At 70.0% G+C, this 22,496-nt stretch overlaps 8 protein-coding genes across 8 annotated transcripts; 5 read left to right on the top strand and 3 right to left on the bottom strand.

Annotated features, from left to right (window-relative positions):
• The first annotated feature begins 1,955 nt into the window (after nt 1–1,955).
• Nucleotides 1,956–2,616, top strand: V1510DRAFT_415122 (60S ribosomal protein eL32). Its single transcript, XM_066933535.1, has 3 exons — nt 1,956–1,982; nt 2,018–2,187; nt 2,256–2,616. The coding sequence occupies exons 2-3, from the start codon at nt 2,051–2,053 to the stop codon at nt 2,509–2,511; spliced, it is 393 nt and encodes a 130-aa protein (XP_066789813.1). The 5' UTR covers nt 1,956–1,982; nt 2,018–2,050; the 3' UTR covers nt 2,512–2,616.
• A 1,130-nt stretch (nt 2,617–3,746) lies between these two features.
• V1510DRAFT_433665 (fungal-specific transcription factor domain-containing protein) lies at nt 3,747–6,400 on the top strand (the record flags this gene model as incomplete). Its single annotated transcript, XM_066935521.1, has 4 exons — nt 3,747–3,894; nt 3,926–4,461; nt 4,493–4,984; nt 5,016–6,400. 4 exons carry the CDS (start codon nt 3,747–3,749, stop codon nt 6,165–6,167), a joined length of 2,328 nt encoding a protein of 775 aa, XP_066789812.1. The 3' UTR covers nt 6,168–6,400.
• Nucleotides 6,268–8,736, bottom strand: V1510DRAFT_363576 (uncharacterized protein; the record flags this gene model as incomplete). The annotated part of the gene is made up of 4 exons (XM_066931140.1): nt 6,268–6,510; nt 7,066–8,284; nt 8,336–8,550; nt 8,605–8,736. The coding sequence occupies 4 exons, from the start codon at nt 8,734–8,736 to the stop codon at nt 6,268–6,270; spliced, it is 1,809 nt and encodes a 602-aa protein (XP_066789811.1).
• A 245-nt stretch (nt 8,737–8,981) lies between these two features.
• Nucleotides 8,982–10,389, top strand: V1510DRAFT_415113 (uncharacterized protein). Its single transcript, XM_066933534.1, has one exon. It carries the CDS (start codon nt 8,986–8,988, stop codon nt 10,333–10,335), a length of 1,350 nt encoding a protein of 449 aa, XP_066789810.1. The 5' UTR covers nt 8,982–8,985; the 3' UTR covers nt 10,336–10,389.
• Nucleotides 10,316–11,250, bottom strand: V1510DRAFT_415110 (ubiquinone biosynthesis protein COQ7-domain-containing protein). The gene has a single exon (XM_066933533.1). It carries the CDS (start codon nt 11,142–11,144, stop codon nt 10,344–10,346), a length of 801 nt encoding a protein of 266 aa, XP_066789809.1. The 5' UTR covers nt 11,145–11,250; the 3' UTR covers nt 10,316–10,343.
• An 878-nt stretch (nt 11,251–12,128) lies between these two features.
• Nucleotides 12,129–13,173, bottom strand: V1510DRAFT_392853 (uncharacterized protein; the record flags this gene model as incomplete). The annotated part of the gene is made up of 3 exons (XM_066931804.1): nt 12,921–13,173; nt 12,764–12,889; nt 12,129–12,734 (listed from the first exon to the last, which is right to left on the bottom strand). Exons 1-3 carry the CDS (start codon nt 12,942–12,944, stop codon nt 12,129–12,131), a joined length of 756 nt encoding a protein of 251 aa, XP_066789808.1. The 5' UTR covers nt 12,945–13,173.
• A 1,479-nt stretch (nt 13,174–14,652) lies between these two features.
• Nucleotides 14,653–19,471, top strand: V1510DRAFT_376644 (transcription factor/nuclear export subunit protein 2-domain-containing protein; the record flags this gene model as incomplete). Its single annotated transcript, XM_066931570.1, has 4 exons — nt 14,653–14,878; nt 14,911–18,250; nt 18,341–18,676; nt 19,016–19,471. Coding segments are annotated over exons 1-4 (4,236 nt in total), but the record flags the coding sequence as incomplete, so codon positions are not given.
• A 501-nt stretch (nt 19,472–19,972) lies between these two features.
• On the top strand, nt 19,973–20,950 carry V1510DRAFT_415098 (uncharacterized protein). Its single transcript, XM_066933532.1, has one exon. The coding sequence runs from the start codon at nt 20,021–20,023 to the stop codon at nt 20,816–20,818; it is 798 nt and encodes a 265-aa protein (XP_066789806.1). The 5' UTR covers nt 19,973–20,020; the 3' UTR covers nt 20,819–20,950.
• Nucleotides 20,951–22,496: the final 1,546 nt, after the last annotated feature.

The raw sequence follows: 22,496 nt of genomic DNA, 5'->3' as shown, positions 1-22,496 counted from the left end.
GCCACCCATCCCACACAGACGACTCTCGGTCGGGGACCCGTTTCAAATTCTCATCCTGTATGGTTAGTTGTCGATTTGTAAATACTCTTAATTGTAGCCATGACTAATAGATTATGACATTCGATCCGCGCGGCGCTGTCGGCCGTTGGGGCGCAGGTGGGGTGCAGATGCACGGCCGATGGCCGCGGCCGTCGGGACTGCCCAGCGGGGTCGCTACGCCGACGTCACGGAGCGGGCTCGCTTAGGACCGCGCGGCGCCGCGAGCCGCAGTGTGATTTGGCCCGTACGGCCGCGCGGCTGGCGGCGCGCTGGGCGCGGCCGGCGCCGAGCCTGCCGGCGGCTGCGAGCGGCGCGTCTGCGGACGCGCCCTGGCAGGCGCAGACGGCAGACGGCAGGCGCCGGCGGACGGCAGGCGCTGGCGGGCGGATGCGGACGCCTGCGGACGCCTGCGGACGCCGGCAAGCGGCCTTGCGGCCGCCGCACAGCCCTAAACACCCATTGTTCCGGATCGCCGGGCGGCGAGGACCCCTCTGGTGACGGCTCCGGGCGCCGATCGAGCACAGCCATGACGGCGGCGCGGCGACGGCGGGTGCCGCACGAGGGCCGAAACAGCACGGGCTGTTGGTTAAGGTTTGAACACGCTCTTGGCGTGGGGAAATAGGGTTCGCGCTACTGCAGGCTGTGCCATTCTTGTGCGCCTTGTGCGTCGGGCTAGCCCTGTTGGGCGTGCCTCCGCACGCGGGGTGCCCGCCGTCGCGCCGCCGCACGCCCAATGCCCGCGAGCGGGACCGCCGCGGCCGGACAGCGGCTGAGCCGGATGTCGCAGCCGAGGCCGGGTAGCGGTGCCGCAAGGAGACCCGGTGACGGCGCCGTCGTGCTGGGGATTCGGCGAAACTCGCATGCCGCCTGCACGCTGTTCCCGGGCCCATCGCGGCCGCACCAGGACGGCACCCGGCCGACGGCAATTTAGCCTGCATGGGTGGGGGAGCTGCTGGCCCGCCACGGTCGGATTAGGGCCGGTGCCGAGTTCGGCCTGTTCCTAGCTGGGCCTGACCACATTGGGCCGAAGCCGAGTTCCCCGCGGTTGCCAACGGGATCCAGAATGGGGACGCGGCAAGTGGCGTTGGCCGGCGTCGGCCAGGTCGGCCGGCATCGGCCGCGCCTGGGACCCGATATTGGCGGGCTGCGGCCGCGGCGCGCGGATCGCCCGCAGCTGCGTTGCAGCGCCGGCCGGCAAGGGACGCGCGCCAGACACGGCTGAGACAGCGCGTCGCCACGGTGCCGCCTGGGACGCGGTAAAGTGGGTCGCGGCCAGCGAGTAGCGCGGCCCCGCATGGTGAGATAGGCGGCACCCCGCGGCGGAGATTGCCATGCTGGCAGCCGATTGCGGCCTGTGTGACGCGCCGGGAGCACGGCCGCGCGCGAGCCGGGGCGTGCGGGCGCCCGGTACAGGCCGGGGCCGGCGCGCGGGCCTGCGCCGGCGGTGCTAGCGTTGCTGGCGGTACTAGCGGTGCTAGCGGTGGACAGGCCCGGCCCAGCGGGCGCGGGCCGAGTTCCCTGGCGGCCAGGACGGCGGCCAGCAACGGCGCGCTCGACGACGCGCTGCCGCGGCCGATCTTCTACAACGGTCGGGAGCGGGGGACCCGACGGCGGTGTGCTCCGAACGGCCCGTCGCGGGGCCAAGGCAGATGACACGTCGGTGGCGCGTGCAGCGCAGCCGACGATCGGGTTTGGTGCGGCGGGGCAGGCGCGCGGAGAGCCAGGGGCACGGCGGGGTGTGGCGGTGCAGGCGCGCCGGGTAAAGTGCAGCCCGCGTAGGGCTGAGCCCTAACGCAGTCACACGCGCATGGCTCCACACCCCTGCCCGCTAGCCGCAGATGCGGCACAACCGTCGCGCGCCGCGCCACTTGGCCCACGCGCACCCATATCCCACCACAATTTTTATTTCTTCTCTTCATCATTCGCATCCTTACGGACAATCGGTAAGACCTCGACACCGCACCGACGCTCACACCAGACCTTTAGATTTTTCCTAGGAACATCATCAGCAATGGCTCCCGCGGCTCCCCACCCCAAGATCGTCAAGAAGAAGACCACGAAGTTCAAGAGACACCAGTCCGACACGGTCATCGGTGTCTCTGCTTCGTGGAGAAAGCCCAAGGGTATCGACAACTGCATGCGCCGGAGGTAGGTAGATCGGGCGCGGCGGCCGGCGGCCGCCGCGCGCTTGCTGCGGCAACCGCTGACTCGGGCAGATTCAAGGGCCAGGCTGCGATGCCCAAGATCGGCTACGGTTCCAACAAGAAGACCCGCCACATGATGCCCTCGGGCCACAAGGCCTTCCTCGTCAGCAACGTTGCCGACGTCGAGCTGCTGCTCATGCACAACAAGTTCTACGCCGCTGAGATCGCCCACAACGTCAGCTCGCGTAAGAGAATCGCCATCCTCGAGAAGGCCAAGGCCCTGAACGTCAAGGTCACCAACCCGACTGCCCGCCTGAACCTGGTTTAAGCGCTGGCTACGCATTTTAGATCCAATAGGGCCTGGGGCACTGTTCATATGATCCTTTGGTTGTAAATGAGTCGGTAATAAAAAATAGCTGTACACTTGGGTAAATCTGGACGCACTGGGCGCGGTGTAGAGACGGCGCGGCAGGCGTCCGAGGTAGACGGGCGCGGCAGGCGTCCGACGTAGGCGGCGCGACGTCTCCCGGTGTAGAGACGGCGCGACGGCGTCCGCCGGGCGCGCCGGCCGCGCAGCGCCGCAGAGCGCGGACGCGACGCCGGCCACACCGCGGGCGAAAAATTTGCGGCCGGGTAACCCGGTCGCCCGACCACGTCCGTCGCCCTGGCAACGCCGTTGCCCCGACAACCGCCCGGCGGCCTCCCGGGTCCAGCCGCCGCCCCCGCGCCATCCCGTCCCCAGAGTCCCGATGCAGCTAGCCCTGCGGGCCGACGTCCAGCTGCATTGGTGCCGCAGCGCCACCCGAGCCACGCTCCGCGTTCCCCCGCCCCTCGGACCGAGCCCCTCCACCAGGCCCCCCCCCCATGGATCTCCCCTTTTCTGCTTTCGTGTCGGGCGCGTGCGGCCGCGTGCCCGCCCAGGTGATGGCGGCCGCGGCCCGGACGGCGCCGCGGCCGCGAGCGGCTAGCGGTGTCTCAGGCAAATAAACTTCGGCTGAGCCACACTGCCCCACCATTGCTTTCGGCTGACGTTCTCGCTGTGGCTTGACCATGCGGGCACCCCGCCTTTTCGTCGCCCGCGTGCGGATTTCTGGCTTTTTGTCCACTCGCCGGCTTTAAATTCTCTTCACCACCGCCATATCCACGCACGATTAGGTTGTCTCGGTCTGCAGTCACGCCGGTGAAATGCAGCCTGGCCGCCCGAGTGCCGGAATCCTATAAAGCCCCCGCGCCGGCCCTCTTTCCTGCGCCCTGGATTCGCTGCCCTTTTGCGCCGCCCACTGACCCCGTCCACGCCGGCCGAGCGGCATACACAGGCCCGTGGCCGACGAATTGGAGCCGGTGAGTGCCGTCCGGGCGGGGCCTGCACGACGCGGCCCGGGTTCGCCCGCAGCGCCCGTCCGGGCTAGCCGCGCAGGCGGGTACCACCGCGCGCGGGGTTGGGTACCGTCGCCGGTACTACCCCGCATGCGCGCCGGTGCGACCCGCGCCGCTGTTCGTGGCGGGCTTCGGCCCCGGCCCGGCCCTCCGCCCACGCTGACCGCAGGGACGCGACCGACCAGCATGGAGTCCATGCAGAGCGTGCTCGCGCTCAACACCAACGCCAAGGGCAAGAGCCGCCAGCCGTCCACGGCCGAGAAGCGGTACAAGTGCGCGTGCTGCTCGCGCGCGTTCTCGCGCTCCGAGCACCGCAACCGCCACGAGCGCTCGCGTAGGTGCGCGCGCGGCCAGGCTGACGCCAGACACCAAGGAGCGGCCGTTCAAGTGCGAGAAGTGCACGTCCACGTTCGTGCGCCGGGACCTGCTCCTGCGCCACGACCGCACGGTCCACGCCAAGGACTACGCCGGCCGCGACGACCGCCGCGAGTACGACGACCGCCGCAAGCCCGACAAGCCGTTCGAGTACCTCGGCCCGGGCGAGAACGTGTCGCCCAAGCAGGCGCCGCTGCCGTTCGCCCAGCCGGCGTACTCGCCGCACCGCTACGACGACGACGGCAAGGACCTCGGCGCCGAGAACATGGACATGACCGCCGCCGTGCTCATGACCCGGCTCTACGACTTCCACACGGTCGAGCGGCCGCGCGAGGACGAGCGGCGCAAGCCGGCGCCGGCGCCGGCGCACTCGTCCGTGTCGTCGTCGTCGTCGGTGTCGTCCGCGGCCAGCGGCGGCAGCGCGGCCAGCAGCCAGACCGCGGCCTCCGCGCTCGACGGCGGCCACCACCTCTTTGACTCGTTCGACGTGTCGTCGTTCATGGGCCCCGGCATGGGCATGCCCGTCGTAAGTCCGCCGCCGGCGCCGCTGACGCCAGGGCACCCACAACCACCAGGCGCCGCTGTCGCCCGAGGCGGCCTCGGCCAAGCTCTCGCTCGGCAACCTGATCCACGAGAACCTCAAGAGCGTCAACGTGCACGAGAACGTGATCTCCGAGATCGACGGCGAGTTCAACATGCCGACCAAGCAGCAGATCGCGACGTACATGCACGCCTACTTCGCCTACTTCCACCCCCACAACCCGTTCGTGCACGTCCCGTCGTTCTCGCCCGTGACGGCGCCGCCGCCGCTGCTCTTCGCGCTGCTCTCCATCGGCGCGCTGTACTCGTTCGACCGCGAGACCGCGTCGTCGCTGCATGTGATCTCCAAGAAGCTCACGAACGCGTGCATCGAGGCCGAGGGCTTCAACTCGCGCAACTGCCCGCTCTGGCTGCTGCAGGCGATGCTGATCAACACGCTGTTCGCGGCCTGGAGCGGCGACGCGCGCGGGCTCGACTACGCGTGCGGCGTCAAGAGCTTCCTCGCCAACGTAAGTGCCCGCGCAGCCGCGCTGACCGCAGCTCGCGACCGGCGCGCTCCACAGCCTGCTCGAGCGCTACCGCGCGCGGCCGCCCGGCCTGCGCCCGGCCGTGGCCGACTGGATCGACGAGGAGGGCACCAAGCGCACGTACTTTGCCATCTACAACTTCTTCGGGCTGCTGACGGTGACGTACAACTTCATGCCCATCATCTGGAACAACGAGCCGGACGAGCTGCCGCTGCCGTGCTCGGAGGCGCTGTGGTCCGCGGACGTGCGCAACCCGGCGTACCTGCACGACCAGCTGGACAAGACCGCGATGCCGACGTTCCGGGCGGCGCTGCAGAGCCTGCTGGTGCACAAGCCGTGCACGTACACGGTGCTGGGCGCGCGCGTGCTGGTCAACGCGCTGTTCCTGGACGTGTGGATCCTGCGCAACTCGGCGGTGGCCGCGGCGGGCAGCGCGGACGACGCGGCCGCGCGGCGGCTGGAGCACGGCCTGGACACGTGGCACATCTCGGTGCGGCTCACGGTGCCGGAGGCGCCGGTGCCGACGCTCAAGGTGCCGCACGACGACCACCCGCTGGTGTTCAACTCGTACGCCGTGTACCGGCTGGCGCGCACGCGGCTGGCCTCGACGCTGGACCTGGCCCGCGTCGCGCTGGTCATGCGCTACCACGACGCGGCCGAGCTGGCGCCGGCGATGGTGGCCGCGGCCAAGACCGTGGCGCGGTCGCCGGCGATGACGCGCGCGCTGGGCAACTGCCACGACACGCTGCTCGTGCCCATCTCGGCCGACCTGTCGCACGTCATCAAGACGTCGGCCGTGCACTGGTCGCTCGAGCACGCGCTGTGCGGCTTCGACCCCATGCTGACGCTGATGGCGTGGCTCGCGCGCATGGAGCACGACTCGTGCGTCACCGACGGCCTGGACCCGGCCGCGCGCTCGCCCATCGGCTTCTACACGCTCCAGGCCAACCAGGACGAGCTGGGCATGATGAACAAGATCAACGCGCTGTTCGACATGGCCGGCCTGCACCGCCCGCGCACCCGCCTGTCGTCGGGCGTGGGCTTTGTGTGGGCCAAGATCCTGACCTCGGTCTCGGTCTGGGGCCTGCCGCCGCTGATGGGCGAGGCGTGCCGCGCGTTTGCGTCGTCGATCGAGAACGACACCAAGTACCATCTCCAAAAGTAGAATTCGGCGTCCTGGATGTATAATAGCTCCCGTTGCTGGTTGTGTTTGCTTGTATTCTACTCTGTACTTGTAGTAACGTCTTTGAGCCTTGCTATGTACATCACCAGCTGTCCTCGATGTAGCGGCCCTGGGCCTCGAGCTGGCGGACGACGTCGTGGGCGACGGCGGGCGTGAGGCGCTTGGCCGAGACGAGGGCGGCGACGATGGCGGCGCGGACGGCGCGGGGCATGTTGCCGGCGGCGCCGCAGACGTAGACGCCGGCGCCAGGGGTGAGGACGAGGTCGGCGACGTCGGCGGCGCGGAGGGCGATGGCGCCCTGGACGTAGAGCTTGGGGGCGTCGGGCTGGCGGGAGAAGGCGGCGACGACGGCGAGGGGGAGAGGGGATGGGGGTGGATGGGGGAGTGCGGGTAGATGGGGGAGCGCGGCTATATGGGGGCGTGCGGCTATATGGGACGGCTCGGGCTGGAGAGAGTGCGGAGCGGCGGGTGTATGCAGGGCGGCGGGTGTATGCAGGGCGGCGGGTGTATGCAGGTCTGCGGTTGTATGCGCGCCGGCGGCTGTATGCGTGGTGGCGGTTGTATGCGCGTCGGCGGTTTTATGCGCGTCGGCGGTTGTATGCGCTCCTGCGGCAACATGCGTGTCGGCGGCTGTATGCGTGTCGGCGGCTGTATGCGCGTCGGCGGTTTTATGCGCTCCTGCGGCTGTATGCGCGTCGGCGGCAACATGCGCGTCGGCGGCAACATGCGCTCCTGCGGCAACATGCGCTCCGGCGGCAACATGCGCTCCGGCGGCAACATGCGCTCCGGCGGCAACATGCGCGTCCGCGCCGTCGTCCTCCCCGGCTCGCGCTCCACCGGCACCTCGCTCCTCCGTCCGTCCTGCCCCCCCGATCACCACCAGCGACGCCGGGTCGTTCGGCCCCGCCCGCACGCTCTCCCCGGCCATTGCCCGCCACTCGTTCTCAAACAAAAAGTCCTTCAGGCGGTCGCGCGCGCCCGCAAACAGCAGCATCCGTCCCGCGTCCGTGCCCATCCGCGACCGCACAATCGACCGCAGCGGCGCCACGCCCGTCCCCGGGCCCACCATCAGCAGCGGCGCGTGCGGCGGCGGCGACCGCGTCCCCGTCGCCACCATGTCGTACGCAAACTCGTCGCCCGGCCGCAGGCCCGCCAGCCACGACGAACACACGCCGCGCCGCACCCGGCGCAGCACGGTCCGGTACTTGACCACGGCCACGGCCAGCTCCACCAGGCCGTCCGGCCGCCCCGGCTCGCTCGCAATCGAGTACAGCCGCGGCCGCAGCAGCGGAAACACGTCCAGCACGTAGTCCACCGGGACCCGCACGCTGTCGAACTCCAGCAGCACCTCGGCGATCGACCGCCGCGGCCGGTTCGCGTAGTTGTACAGGTCCTCCACCAGGTCCTCGGTCGGCACGTCCGCCGTCGGCCGCAGGCCGAACTCGCGCAGCTTGTCGCGGTGGTCGTCGTTGCCCGTCACAAAGTACGACAGCTGGTCGAAGAAGGCTGGGTCGGGCACGGCCATGATGTCCAGGTGGTGCGTCAGCAGCGTCCGCAGCGTCAGCGGCGCCGCCAGCTTCAGCGTGGCCGTGCCGGCCGCGCTCGACGCCTGCAGCGCCAGCGGCCGGTCCGCGACCGCCGTCCACTCCTGGGCCTCGATCAGTGCGTCCACGTCCGCCACCGCGTTCGCCGGGTAGAGCGCGACGGCGTCGCCCGGCTTGAACGGCGCGTCTGTGGCAAACGAGAACAGGCGCACGTCCTGGAAGTGCGTCGCCGCCGTCATGCGCTCGTTGCCGGCGACCTTGCCGAGCCGCAGCCCGTGCCGCGCCCGCGAGCGCGCCGCGGCCTCGCACCGCGCGTCCTGGCCGTCTTCCGCCACGTCGAACCGGAACATCGGCGGCAGCGGCTGCTCGTCCGGGACGCTCTCCAGCTGGTGGGGGTACCGCCGGCCGACGGCCTCCGCCAGGACGTCCTGCCACGCGCCCAGCGCACCCTCGACGCCCTGCGGGTGCTGGTCGTCGGCCTCGCCGCGCACGCAGAGCTCGCTCGCTCCGAGCTGCAGCAGCCGGCGGTGCAGCTTTCGCGCCGCGTAGTTGAATCTGCCGTCAGCACCTGTCGCCGCATATAGCCGCATATAGCCGCACACTCACTTCTGGTATCCCGAGTCGCCGAGCCCGAACGTCGTGATGCACATCCCCCGCAGCAGGTCCGGCCGGAGCGCGCGCCGCAGCAGGAACCGCCAGAGCGCGCGCAGCTGCAGCGGCATCTCGCCCTGCCCGGTCGTCGCCGCCACAAAGATGACGGGCCGCTCGTGCCCGTCGTCGAGCGCGACCCGCGCCAGACCGGCCGTCACGTCGTCCACGGCCTCGGCCGTGTCGGACCCGCGGCCGCCGGCGGCAAAGAAGCGGTCGGGGGCGACCTCGTCGGCGCCGAGGACGGTCACGCGGTACCGCAGCCGCCGCAGCCGCAGGCTGAGCCGCTTGGCCACGCTGAACGCAGTGCCGCCCTCGGTCGCGTACACGATCGTGATTTCCTGGGGCAGTACCGACATGGTGGTGTGAGGTCGGCGACGGTGGGAGACGATATGAGTCAGCTACCCTGCCGACGCGCCGAGCCGCACGGCGGCTGTATGCGGGCGTCTGCGGCCTGCTGCACGCTGCTGCACGCCGGCGGCTGTATGCACGTCAGCGGCCGCATGCACGCCGGCGGCAGGGGCGTGCGCCGCACCCCGTGCGGCGCGCACAGCCGCACCCCGTGCGGCGTAGAACCTCTTGGGCCGTCCCGCACCGCGTCCTCCCCAATGTCCATCGCAAGCCTTGCCCGGTACCTGGCCGCCGGATCGCCGCTCTCGGCGGCCGAGCTCGCCCGGCAGACCGTGCCCGTGCACGACGATCTCACGCTCGACGCCCTGCCCGTGCTCTTTCCGGCGATCGTGGGCGTGTTTGGTCGTGGCGTCGACGACGAGTTTGTCGAGACGCTGCTGACGGCCGTTGTCGACCCCGTCACGGCCTCTGGCGCCGGCCCCGCCGCCTGGGACAAGGTCCGCGCCGTCGTGCCGGCCGACGTGCTGGCCGGCGCGGTCGCCGACGCCGCTGCGGCGCCGGCGCTGGCCACGATGGCCCTCAAACTCCTTGGCCTCTACGCGGCCGGCGCCGGCGCAGACGACGCGGTCGCCGCCGCCGTCGTCGGCCCGGCCGCCACGAAGGCCACGCCGACCACGGTCGTCGCCCAGGCCGAGCGCACCGTTGCCCGGCTGGCGGGCGGCCCGCTGCGGCCGGCGGTTGTGCAGGCGCTGGCGGCCGCCAAGGCGGCCGCGGCCGACTGGATCGTGCTCGCGCGCGTGCAGGCGCTGGCCACGGTCCTGCTCGAGCGGTCGTACGCGGACGTGCCGGCCGCGCTGCTGCAGTACGACGTCGCCGGTGCCGCCGCCGAGGACGAGCTCGCGGCCATGGTCTGCGTCGAGTTCTACGAGCGCGTGCTGGAGCTGAACCTGGCGCCGGCCGCGCTCGCCGCGGTCGAGCCGCAGGTGCGCGCCATCGTCGGTCTGCACGCGCGCGGCGCCCACGGGGTGCTCGGCCTGGCCGCGGCCCGGTTCGTGGGCGCGCTGGCCCAGGCCCGGCCGGAGTTGTTTGCGGCCCTGGACGCGGACTTTGGCGTCGTCCGCCGGCTCTCGGCCCGCGACGAGCGCGACGCGGCCGTCCTGGCGCGGCTGCCGGCCCCGTACCTGGCCGCACACAACCCCGAGCTGCTGCGGACGCTGCCCGTGGCCGCGGCCACGCTCGGCGTGCTCGCCAACGTGATCGCCACGGACGACGCCGCCGGCTCGGCGACGGCAACCGTCGCCGGCCTGCGCCCGGACGCGCTCATGCGCCTGCCTGTGCCGGACCTGCTCCGGCTCGCATGGGCGCTCGCCGGGCCCGCGTGGGGCGCCGCCCGGCTGGCGTCGTGGCCGGCCGTCATGGGCGCCGTGCTCGAGGGCCGCCGCGGCTACGACCTCGCCACGCTCCGCGGCGACGTCCTCGCCCGGCTCGCCGCGCACGCCGCCGAGCTCGGTCCCTGGCGCGCCACCGTCGAGGCCGAGCACCGCGCCGGCGCCTGGGGCGTCGCCGGCGCCGGCCCGGCCGTCGCTGTCGAGGACAGGCACATGTAATTGCTAATTCACACCCGCTCGGCCACCCAGATCGCCGCCCGGCACCCGCCCTTGATGGCCTCGGTCAGCAGCGTGTACGGCACCGCCTTGTCGGCGTCGTTCTCGACGGCCGTGTCCAGGTGCTCGAGCTCGTCGTCCCGGAATTGCCGCACGCTCGCCGCCAGCGCCCCCAGCTCGCTCGGCGCGCCCGTCGCCGCGTCCCGGACGGCGTCGATCTTGTACAGCTCGCGCAGCTGGTCGTTGTAGTGCCCGCCGATCACCGTCTCGACCGCGACCGTGCACGCCATGGCCGCTTCTTTGCCCATCAGCGCCGTGCCGACCCCGAGCGCCGTCGCCGCCACCTTCCACACCGGCGACAGCAGCGACGGCCGCACCCGGTGCCGCGTCTGCAGCGCGTTGAACGTCTTGTGGTGGTGCACTTCCTGCTGCCACATCTCGTGGATCAGCGGTGCCAGCTCCGGCCGTGTGCGCTTGAAGACCGCGTGCTGGCCGGCGTAGATGTAGTCCGCGCCGAGCTCGCCTGCCTGGTCCACGCGGATCGTGCGGTCCAGAAACGCGCGCTGGGCGGCCGTCAGCGGCTCCCGCAGCGTCGGCTCGGCTGCCGCGGGCTCGCGCGCCGGCTCGGCCGCCTTGGAAGCCGAACTGGCCGCCGCCTCCGTCTGTCCGGCCTTGGCTCCGGCCTCCGTCTTCTTCGCCCGCGGCTTCTTGCCGGCCTCGGGCTCGCTGGCCGTGGCCTTGCCGCGAGCTGCGCGGACGCACACCACCGTCCGTCGGGCGTGGACGCCGATGCGATTGCCTGTGCGAATCATGGTTGACGTGCAATTGGGCGATCTGGTGATATTTCAGTTTCGGGATCTTAGGCCGATCTCGCCATGGACAACTTTAGCATCTACGAGGACCCGACGCCGGACGGATTCCCGCCCGAGGCGATTCCGGCGTACGCGGGCGAGATCCAGAAGCAGATTGTCGAGTTGTAAGTGATGGATTGCGCGCGTGTTCGCGGTGTGTGGCATATAGCCGCAGATCTGCCGCGGGGCAGCCTGGTCGACGGCGTCGCGCCGGAGGCACGCCGACTGCAGAGAGCCTCTGGCGCCGACTCCGTCCGAGCGGTGCGCTGCGTGCGGGCCGGACGGTGCTGCGCTGCACGGCCATGTGTCATATAGCCGCAGATCAGCCCGCAAGACAGCACTGCCGGAAGAGCGTTGCCAGGGGCTCGCTGCAATCGATGCGCCTCTGGCAGTGCTCGGCTGACGGCAGCGGCGGCGCCTGGCGGGCAGGCTGGGCAGGCGCGGCCGCCGTCCGGACACACGCCATATAGCCGCAGACCCGCGCGAGGGCACTACCTTCGACGGAGTGGCCGCCCAAGCCCGTCCCGCGCACGGAGGCTGCGGTCGACGGTGGCGGCCGCGCAGACGGGCTGGACGGCCGTGCGGCTGTGCGGCATGTAGCCGCACACGCGCCGCACATCGTGCGGCTTGAGTCGCGCCGCACGCCCTGCGGCTGACGCCACGCTTGCTGACCCGCAGCAAAAAAATTGCCAGCTACATCGCCACGGCGCAGGCCCACGCCGGGCCGCTCACAGTGTCGACGCCGCTTGTGCCCACGACCGACACGTACTGGGTCCGCGCCGAAACGTAAGTCGTCGTTGGGCGCGCTGACGCCAGGACGCCCGGATCGATCCTCGTCGACGTCGGGCTCGGCATCTTCGTCGACATGCCGCTGGCCGAGGCCAGCGCGTTTGTGGACGCGCAACTGGAGCACATGACCACGCGGCTCGACCGGTTGTCGGCTCTCTAGCGCTCGTCGTCCGGCTCGTCCTCGGTCTCGCGGCGGCGGCGCGCGCTCTCCTTGAGGCCCTCCCAGCGGGTCTTCAGGCGCTTGTTCTGGATCCGCAGCCGCTCGTTGTCGCCGCGCAGCGCCTCGAGCTCGGCCTCGAGCTCACGGCCGCGGCGCTGGTCCCGCGCGCGCAGGTCCGCGCGCAGCTTGGCCAGCGCCGTCTTGGCCGCGTCGCGGACGCGCCGCACCTCAGGCTCGTAGCCGCCAATCGACGTCGTCACCTCGCCCTCGGCCGCGTCGCTTGGCGCCGCGGCCGGCACGATGTAGAAGCTCTCGGCGCGGCCGGCCGGCTCGCGCAGGCCGCGCTGCAGCCGCGCCAGCGCCGCCTCGAGCGCACCCGAGAACTTGGCGAACGGGTCCTCGTCCGTGCTGGTCTTGCGCCGGACCGAGAGGTACCCCTCGTCGCCGTCCCGCGGGATCCCGCGTGCCGACGCCAGCGTGTGCGCCAGCGCGTGCGGCCCGACCGGCCGCTGCCCGAGCGTCGGGTCCGCGTCGACTGCGGCCCGCAGCTCCTGCGCGATCCGCGCGTACTTGCGCGCCAGCAGCTCCAGCGCCCGCAGCGCCTACGTCAGCGCGCCCGCGCGGCCCGTACCTGCTCGTCCGTGGTCTGCGCCTTGGTTTCCTCGAACGCGGCCGCGGCCTGCGTGTAGAGCTCGACCGCGCTGGCGACGTCCCCACGGATCACCGCCTTGTCGGCCCTGGTCGCCAGCCCGTGTGCCTGCCGTCAGCCGTGCGTCGTGCTAACGCACCTGGTGTAGCCTGGAGTCCTCCATCGCGGTCGGGGCCGATACTCGAGCCGGTCCCGCCGTGGCGACCGTGACTCGTGATGTTCCGGGTAACAAGCTGTCACCGGTCACGAGCCGACGCGGCCACGCGACTGCGGCCGGAGTGCCCGGGCCGGCACCTGTCGCGCGGGATGGACCCTGCGCCAGCCCGACGACCTACGACCTGTGTTTGGCGTTCTGCGTTCTACTCTGCGTTCTCACTCGGCGTCGGTGCGGTCACGCTACGACGCAGTTTTCGCTAAACACACAATTCTGTAATTAAGCGATCAGCCCCGCAACAGCATCCCGCTCATGCGCAAGACACTGTTGGATTCTGCGCGCCTCCACAGCGCCCAGAGGGGAGTAACGGACACAGACGTAGCTTTATCGCCGATCTACGGCGGCGGCTGCTGCTGCTCAGGTTCTGATATACACGCTACACAAGATGTAAACAAACACAAACACGTACTCTAGTAGTCTCTACAAACATTGTAATCAGTTGCGGCCATACCCTGAAGAAAGCACAGTTCCCCGTCCGATCAACACCAGTTAACCTTCAGTGGGCCTGCTTAGTACTGCGGTGGGAGACCACGCTGGAATCGCAGGTGTTGCAATTTTTTTGAAATTATTTTTGTGATCTATTGGACAAGTTTCACCCCGGTATGTAGCCACTGCAGTCATGACTGACAGTTGCGGCCATACCCTGAAGAAAACACAGTTCCCCGTCCGATCAACACCAGTTAAACTTCAGTGGGCTCACTTAGTACTGCGGTGGGAGACCACGCTGGAATCGTGAGTGTTGCAATTCCTTTCTTTTTGCATGTAGTAGCCCTCGACGAGAACAAATCGTTGCAGACGAGACCAGACGAGACGATGCCGTCGGAGATAGATGTTTAGGACAAAGTTTTGTTCGAGCCACAGCCCGGTGGGATTACAGTAACTCTTGACGAAGTCGCCTCCAAAGACTCGTTATAGCCGACGCGTCTCCGGCGACTACGTCCGGCCATTGCGTCGAATCCGTAGCCCCCAACAGGACGGCACGTTGATGGTGTAGTGCGTTTACGCGCCTTTTTCTAGTCTGCCTGCGGGCGGCCATCCTTGACGGGGTTGCCATCGGCTGCTTGCGCTGACGGAGACGGACATGACGGTCGACGCAACCGAATATGTCAGTTGCGGCCACACCCTGAAGAAAGCACAGTTCCCCGTCCGATCAACACCAGTTAACCTTCAGTGGGCCTACTTAGTACTGCGGTGGGAGACCACGCTGGAATCGTAGGTGCTGCAATTTTTTTTCGCGTGAACCTACCGCGTGGGGGTCAGACTGGACCTGCGGTCTGGTCCGGGGACCTGATCCGGGGACTGGAGCCGCTCACCGGATCTATGGACCCATATGGACGCCGCGCTGGACCGGACCCGGACTGGTGATTCGCGGACACGGACCAGGACCAGGACGCGGGCACGCACCGCCGCAGTGGCGTCGAGTTACAGGGACGCTTCCAGGTAACGCGATCCAGGTTACGCAGATGAGTTACGCGGTTACGCGGACAAGTAACTCGGTTACGCGGACGAGTTATGCAGATCAGCTGCGCGACCAGGTTTCGCGGACCCAAGCTACACGCGCCCAGCGGACCCAGTCACAATAGCTGCGAGTCACGGGTACCACCGTGCCGGCGCGACGGCAAGTCATGCTGTCCACGCGCCCAGGTCGTGTTCGCCTGGCGGGCCGGGTAAGCGACCGTGATCCCCGGGTAACAGCGTGTCTCGCCGCCGCAAAAATCCTACCACGCACCTCACGGCCACCGCGTCTCATCGTTCATCAATTGGCGCAGGCCCCGGCACATGCAACACAGTCTAGACGAGCCTGGCGTCGCCGGCGCCCCGCCGTGGGCGCCGCTGACAGACGAGGCCGTCGCGGATTGGAACCTGGGCAAGCTCGACGGACCGTAAGTGATCCGGCAACTACGACTGACCCCAGGCTGGCCATCTTTGGCCATCTGGCCGAGCAGGGCCGTGTGCAGGACGCCGCCATCCTTTTGTACGACGTCGTCGCGGCGACCGTGGCCGAGTCGCGTGCCACGGTCGACGCCACGGCCGCGTTCCTCCAGCAGGTGCTCGGCAACGGCGGCCAGATCAACGTGCACTCGCTCGTGCTCGACACGATCGACTACTTTCCGGCCAACACGCGCTCGCAGGAACTGCTGCGCGCGCTGCCGCTCGATCCATCGCTCCAGCGATTCCAGCTCGAGCCGGCGCTGCTGACCACGCTCGGGCTGGTGGACTCCATGTTTGGCAAGCGCATCATCCGCACCAACACGAACATGACGTTCCGGCAGCGGCGGTTCAACCTGCTGCGCGAGGAGTCCGAGGGCTACGCGAAGCTCGTGGTCGAGGTGCACACGGCGTCGTACGCGACCAACAACCTCGAGCTCGTGGACGAAACCGTGGCCAACATCGTGGCACTGATCGGGTATTTCCACCTGGACCCAAACCGCGCGCTGGACGTGATTCTCGACATTCTCTCGGTGAACCTGGTCGCGCAGTCGCGCTTCTACCTCGCGCTGCTGCGGCGGTCGCCGTGGTGGCCCGAGACGCCGGCGGTGTGCCCGACGCCGGCAGACATTGCCGTCGGCGGCAACGCGCTGGCGGCAACGCTGCTGGGGTTCAAGCTGCGCACGCACACCGAGCTCGGCGAGGCGCCCCCGGACAGCTTCATCATGATGATCGCCGTGCTTATCAAGGAGGGCTTTGTGTGTCTGGCGGACATATATCCGCATCTGACGCCGACGGACGACGACGTGGAGGCCGAACGCGAGCGCTGGAGCATCGAGCTCGAGGAGCGCACGTTCCGGGCGACGGCGAGCGCGCTGGCGCTCGCGGCGCCGCTGGCGGACGACGGTCCGGGCGGCGGTGCGGCGGCCAGCGCCGCGCCGGCGGACGCGCCGGCGGCCGAGGCCGCGCCCTCCAAGGACGCGCGGCTGCCGCTGCAGAAGGTGACGCTCCTGTCGGATCTGCTCGCGGTCGGCGCGCTGGGCCCGGCGCTGTACCTGCTCGGCAAGTTCCCGTTTCTGGCTGGACCGTACCCCGAGATCGCCGACATGATCAACCGGATCACGGCGCACGCGCTCGAGCCGTTCTACGCGCACATCCGGCCGTTCCGGGTCGTTAACCAGTCGGCGGCCGACAACCAGCGCAAGCTGCCGTCGGAGATGTCCAAGGCGGCGCCGCTGACGCTGCCGCGGGCGCCCAACTCGCGGCGCGTGCTGTCGCCGCTCAAGAAGCCGGACCAGGCCGACATGATGTACCGGTTCTTTTACGAGACGTGGGCGTCCGACGTGGCGCCCATCGCGTCCGTGGACGAACTGGTGGCGCACTCGGACCGACTGCTGCGGTTCTCGGGCACGCAGATCCACCGGGACCTGACGCTGCTGACCAAGCTCACGCGCGTGGTGACGCACTACATCCGCAAGCACAAGCAGCAGAGCGAGCGCGGCGAGCCCGTCGACGACGCACACGGCCGGGACTTCTGGCTGGCGTACTTCCGCACGTACATCTTCCCGTGCCTGTCGCTGATCGACTACAACCCCGGCATCATGCACGAGATCTCGCAGTTCATGTTCTGCTACCCCTACCCCGTGCGGTACTCGCTGTATGGCGAGTGGTACACGGTGCTGCTGCGCAACCAGCCGGACTTGAAGATGGCGGCAGCCAAGGCCGAAAAGCAGACCAAAAACATCCTCAAGCGGCTGTCCAAGACCAACGTCAAGGAGATGATGCGCCAGCTCGCCAAGGTGTCGTACGGCAACCCGCTGACGACGTTCATGGTCCTGGTCGGCCAGGTCGAGAGCTACGACAACCTGAGCGAGCTCGTGATCGAGGCCGCGCGGTACTTCACGGCCATGGGCTGGGACGCGCTGCCGCTGGTGATCATGATGCAGCTGACGTCGGGCCGGGCGACGGTCCAGGGCGACGGCGTGACCGAGCGCAAGTGGCTGCAGTCGCTGTCGTCGTTCAGCGCCAAGCTGTGCCGGCAGTACCACCTGATGGACCCGACGCCGCTGCTGCACTACCTGCAGAAGCAGCTGTACAAGTCCAACTCGTCCGACATCCTGATCCTGCAGAACCTGCTGACCGAGATGGCCGGCATTGTGCCGTTCACGAACCTGAACGACTCGCAGCTCGAGGGCCTGAGCTGCGGGCCGACGCTGCGCCACGAGGTGCTGACGTCGATCAAGGACCGCCGGCACACGTCGCTGGACTCGGGCAACCGGCTGCTGCAGTGCCTGATCTCGCAGGACATGGTCACGGAGCTGCTGGTGCTGCTGTCGCACCAGTACCGGTCGGCGATCTTCACGATGCCCGAGTACGCGGCGCACGTCAAGATCCTGGGCTCGCGGTACGACGACCTGGCCATTATCCTCAACCAGTACATCGAGATGCTCAACTTCTTCCTGCTGTCGGGCGCGGACGGCAAGACCCGGTTTGACTCGCTCATCATGAGCATCCCGGACCTGTGCAACGAGTTTGGCGTCGACCCGGTCGTCGCGTTCTACCTGTGGCGCGAGCGGCTGGGCCTGGAGGTGCGCGAGTACGATGACGTGCAGTGGAAAAAGAGCGCGGAAGAGCGGGAGCGGGCCAAGGCGGAGCAGCAGGCGCGGGCGGCCGGCGAGGCCGCGGGCGCCGGCGGGACGACCGACGTCAAGATGGAGGACGCAGCGGCTGACGCTGACGTGGCCATGGACGACGCCGAGTCGGACGAGGAGGGCCAGGTGGACGAGGCGGAGGCCAAGGCGGAGGCTACGGCCGCGGCCGAGCCCAAGACCGAGGCCGAGACCGAGGCCGAGACCGTGCCCGAGACCGTGCCGGCCGTCAAGAAGGACGCGGACGCGGATGCGCCCGCGGCTGCGGACGCGCCCGCGCCGCACTGGCACCCGCTGCTCCAGCCGATCATCGACAACATCGCGTCCGTCATCCCCGGCGACGAGTGGCTGTACCTCAACAAGGGCCTGTACGTGACGTTCTGGCAGCTGTCGCTGTACGACATCCAGATGCCCATGACGCGGTACCAGCAGGAGCAGAGCCGGCTGCGCGAGGCCATGGCCCTGCCCGAGACCGACAACACGCCTGCCGGCGTGCGCGCGCGCAAGGCCGAGCGCGACAAGATCCTGAAGGTCATCACCAAGCTGCAGGGCGAGAGCCGCCAGCAGATGGCGCACTACGAGCACACGCGGCAGCGGCTGCGGGCCGAGAAGGACTTCTGGTTCCACACGGACCCGGGCCACACGGACACAATCGTCGAGCTCATGGAGGCCTCGGGCGTGATCTCGGCCGAGGCCGCCGCGTCCGGCGCGTCCAAGCTCGAGCTTCTACAGAGCAAGGGCAAGGAGATCCGGCAGCTGCAGAGCCAGAAGTTCATCATCCACTGCGTGCTGCCGCGGGCCATGTTCTCGCCCATGGACGCGCTGTACTGCGCCCGCTTCATCAAGATGCTGCACTCGTACGGCACAAGCAACTTCTCGACGCTCACGTTCTTCGAGAAGCTGCTGGCCGACGGCCAGCTGTTTGCGACGTTTGCGAGCTGCACGCCGACCGAGGCCGAGAACCTGGGCCGGTTCCTGTACGAGATCTTCTCGGAGCTGAACCGGTGGCGCAAGGACCCGCGGACGTACCAGCGGGACGGCCAGGGGCGGCGGGAGATCCGGGGCGAGGTCACGTTCTATCCGGGCCTGTCTCTGCGCTGGGACGTGCCGGGAAAGCGCGCGCGGAAGGTGGAGCGGGAGAGGGAGAGAGAAGAGAAGAAGGCGGAGAAGGACAGGGCGGAGAAAGACAAGGCGGAGCAGGCCGAGCAGACAGAGCAGGCAGACAAGGCGCCGCAGACGAGCGCCCCGGCAGACGCTCCTATGGACGGTGTTGTCATGGATGCCGCTCCTGCCGAGGGCCCCGCAGCCCTGGCCGCTCCTACAGATGCCACAGAGGCCGCAGAGCCCGCCACAGCCCCTGCGGACGCTCCTGCCGAGGCATCGACGCAATCTGCGTCCACAGAAGCCGTTTCGACCGCCGCCGCGACCACCGTCCCGACCGAGGCCTCTCCTGCCCCTGCTGTCGCCGCTCCTGCTCCCGCGCCCACCGCCAATCCCAGCCCTCCTCCCACGCCTACCATGGTCCTCATGGAGTACGACGACTACCGCCGCGTGCTCTTCAAGTGGCACAACCGGCTCCGCCAGGCCATCGCCGACTGTCTCGAGAGCACGGACTACATGCACCGGCGCAACATCATCATTATCCTCAAACACATGTCCAAGGTCTTTCCGCTCGTGCGCACGCACGGCAAGTCTATCACCGACAAGGTCGAGCAGATCTCCAAGAGCGAGACACGCGAGGACCTCAAGCTGGCGGCGACGACGCTGCTGGGAATTCTCAAGCGCCAGAGCAAGGACTGGATCGATCTCAACGCGTTCCAGGCGCCGTCGGACGCCAAGGGCCGCGCCGGCACGCCCAGCCGGCCGGAGCCGGCGGCCAAGGCCGCCGAGACCGTCGAGACGGCCGGGCTGAACCCGGCGGCGGCCGAGTTTGCGCCCGAGGCCGAGCACGGCGATCGCAAGAGCCGTGCGGGGTCGCCGGACCGCACACCACGGTCATCGTCGCAGCCTGACAGCCGCGCGCCGTCCGGCGCGTCCACGCCGGTCAGCGACAAGCCGCGGCGGCAGCCGCTGCCGTCGCAGCAGGCCGTGGCGCCGCTGCAGGAGGCCGGCGCCGCGGCGCCGCCGTCGGGGCCGGCGCAGTCGCAGTTTCCGCCGCGGTACGACGACCACGGGGGCCGGTACATGGGCCGGCCGAACGTGCGCGACACGCGGGACATCCGGGACGGCCGCGAGCTGCGCGACACGCGCGACAATCGCGATCCGCGCGACACGCGCGACCTGCGCGACAACCGCGACCTGCGCGACGCCCGCGACGTCCACGACAACCGGCCCCGCGACAACCGATACAACAACGGGCAGTCGTTCGGCAACCGCGTGTTCAACGGCCCCAACCAGGGCGCCAGCCCGACCGGCAACGGCCCGCCGCCGCCGCGCGGCCCGCGGTCCATGGGCGGCATGCACGACGGACAGAACGTGGGCTACGGCGGCGGCATGGGCAACATGCACGGCGGCATGCGGTACCCGAACCAGCAGTCGGGCCCGCCCCAGCAGCGGTACAACAACGGGCCGGTGCCGAAGGGCCCGCCGATGGCCGGCCGGCCGTCGGGCCCGATGCACGCGACCAGCGTGCGGTACAACAACAACGGCCCGGCGCCGCGGTACAACAACGGCCCCGGCGGCCGCAGCGAGCAGCAGATCCGCGGCAGCGGGTCGCGCGGCCCCACGCCGCCGCCCGGCGGCCGCGACGAGCGGTACGGCCACTACCGCGAGCCGTCGCCGCGAGGCGCCGGCCGCGAGCGCTACGACAAGGACAAGGACCGCGACGTGCGGGACGGTCGGGACCCCCGCGACCGGCACATCAAGGCCATCCAGGCGCAGATCACCGAGCCTGCCGGCGACGACCGCGACCGCAAGCCGGCCGCGGCCACGCCGCGGCACACGAACCGGCCGCGGGACCGCGACGAGAAGCGCGACGACAAGCGCGACGACAAGCGCGACAACGCCCGGGACGGTCGCGACGTCCGGGACGCCAAGGAGCGCGACGCCAAGGCGCGCGACCGCGACCGCGACCGGCGCGACAAGGACCGGCGCGACGACAAAAAGGAGCGGCACGAGCGCCGCGACAAGGACCGCGACAGCGTCGGTCCGCCGACGCGGCGGGACGAGCCGCGGCCGAGCCGCAAGCATGAGCGCAGCGGGTCCGGCGACAAGGGCGACGACAAGCGCCGGCGCATGGTCAAGTAGCGCGTTTTGTTTAGAGCGTGTAGAATACATTGGTACGATAAGCCACAGCGAACGTGGTCGCGGGTGCAGCCGAGATCGGCGCGACCGAGATAGCGGGGGCCGGCTAAGCGACGGGCCTGCGGAACGAGATAGACGAGACCGCTGGCAAGCAAGGAGCGCAGGCGCTGCGGCGCCAGCACACGTCAACGCAGGCGAGGTCGCGTAGACGCGGGCGCGGGCGGTCGGCTAGCGGGCGGTGCCAGCTGGTCCGGCGACATGTGCCAGCTGGTCGCGGCGGGCTGCGGCGGGGTGGCGGCGCGAGCCGCATAGGGTGCGGCGCGGTGATGTCAGCGTGCAGCGCGCGCGGCTGACCCGTACGGCCGCCCGTACCCTGGCGGCGCCCAGGAGTCCGGGCTGCCAGGACCAGGTCCGGACATGTGTCCGGCCGCCCCCAACAGGACGACAGCGGGTGTGGCGTCGGACCAGCAGGCGACGGGTGTCGGGCCGGCGTGCGCGCCGGGGCAAGCGCGCGGCGGCGTTTGCTCGATGGCGCAGCGGCAGCCAACGGCGGGCCCACTGCGCACGGCTGACTGGCTCGGCGAGGCGGGGCGGCGGCCGCGGCCGCGGCAGAGCGGCGGCGGCCGGTCCGTGGGGATCCAGGGTCGAGCCGGAGCCGGCTAGCGGCCACTAGCGTTTCATTTGTGCTGGCGCTTTGCGTCACCCGACGCCATTGGCGGGACGTGCCGATAGCGGCGTGGCAGGCGGCGACGGTGCGGCGCGGGCACGCTGGCCGGCGGTGGGGCGGCGGCCACGGCGCGGGAGGGCGGCATGGTGGGCGGTCGGCAGGCCAGGCGGGAAGCCAGCCGGGGGTCGGCGATCGTACGGCGGGCGGGCCGACGCCGTCCACGCGGTGGCGCCGGTCCGGGCGCGGCCCGCGGCTGAGACGGCCGCCACGCGCGGGCGGCGGGCGGACGCCGCGGCGCCCAGGGCCGCGGCTCGAGCGCGCCCTGTGCCGCGGGCGGCCGCGGCCACACCCGCCGACCCGGCCACGGCCGCGGTGGGCGCTGCCGCGGCTGCGGGGCGGTCGGTTGCGCGGCCGGAAATGCCGATGGTTTCACTAAGCGGGCCGGCGATGTGGTTGCCGCGCACAGGCGCTACAAGCGCCGGCGCAAGCGCCGCGCACGTACCGAACCAGCCCGATGGCACTGGCGACAGCCGCCGTGCCCGTGGCTGCGCCCGGCAGCGTCATGCGTGTAGCGCGAACCAGCCGGGCGGCGCGGCGGGCCGGCTGCCGCGCGGGTGGGCGGACGGGCCGCCGCCGCCGCAGCCGGCTGCGCGCGCGGGCGGCCGCAGGCGCGGCGCGGCGGCGGTCGCGGGCGGCGGCCGTCCACGGCGGCGGCCGCGCCGCGCGCGGCCGACGAGCCGCCCGCCAGGGGCGTAGGTTACGGGTAACGAGCCGGTCACGCTGTGCATCAGGCGCTGCGTGCTCACGCGTACGCGCATCCAGGGCGGCGGTCCGGTCCAAGCGGCTGGGCGGGTTACGTGCGGGCGGGCTCCAGACCGTGCTCCAGATTACCGGCCGCCGCGGCGCGGCCACGGCCACGGCCATGGCGGCGCGCCTGCACACGGTCGGACGATAAAAAACTAAAAACAGCGACGCATATGCAGTAGACCGTATCGGGAAGTCATATTACCCCAA

The sequence above is a fragment of the Dipodascopsis tothii genome (genome assembly GCF_038497935.1).
Source record: "Dipodascopsis tothii strain CBS 759.85 unplaced genomic scaffold V1510scaffold_10, whole genome shotgun sequence".
Taxonomy (NCBI): Eukaryota; Fungi; Ascomycota; class Lipomycetes; order Lipomycetales; family Lipomycetaceae; genus Neoaidaea; species Neoaidaea tothii.
The sequence above is the reverse complement of the archived record's forward strand: the minus strand, read 5'-3'. Positions and strand labels throughout refer to the sequence as shown.

What these genes read in the sequence shown, in the direction of transcription:
- V1510DRAFT_415122 (XM_066933535.1), top strand. Translation starts at nt 2,051, where the DNA reads ATGGCTCCCGCGGCTCCCCACCCCAAGATCGTCAAGAAGAAGACCACG. An exon ending in GACAACTGCATGCGCCGGAG is followed by an intron (nt 2,188 to 2,255) that starts GTAGGTAGATCG and finishes TGACTCGGGCAG; the next exon opens with ATTCAAGGGCCAGGCTGCGA.
- V1510DRAFT_415110 (XM_066933533.1), bottom strand. Translation starts at nt 11,144, where the DNA reads ATGATTCGCACAGGCAATCGCATCGGCGTCCACGCCCGACGGACGGTG.
- V1510DRAFT_415113 (XM_066933534.1), top strand. Translation starts at nt 8,986, where the DNA reads ATGTCCATCGCAAGCCTTGCCCGGTACCTGGCCGCCGGATCGCCGCTC.
- V1510DRAFT_415098 (XM_066933532.1), top strand. Translation starts at nt 20,021, where the DNA reads ATGGGCGGCATGCACGACGGACAGAACGTGGGCTACGGCGGCGGCATG.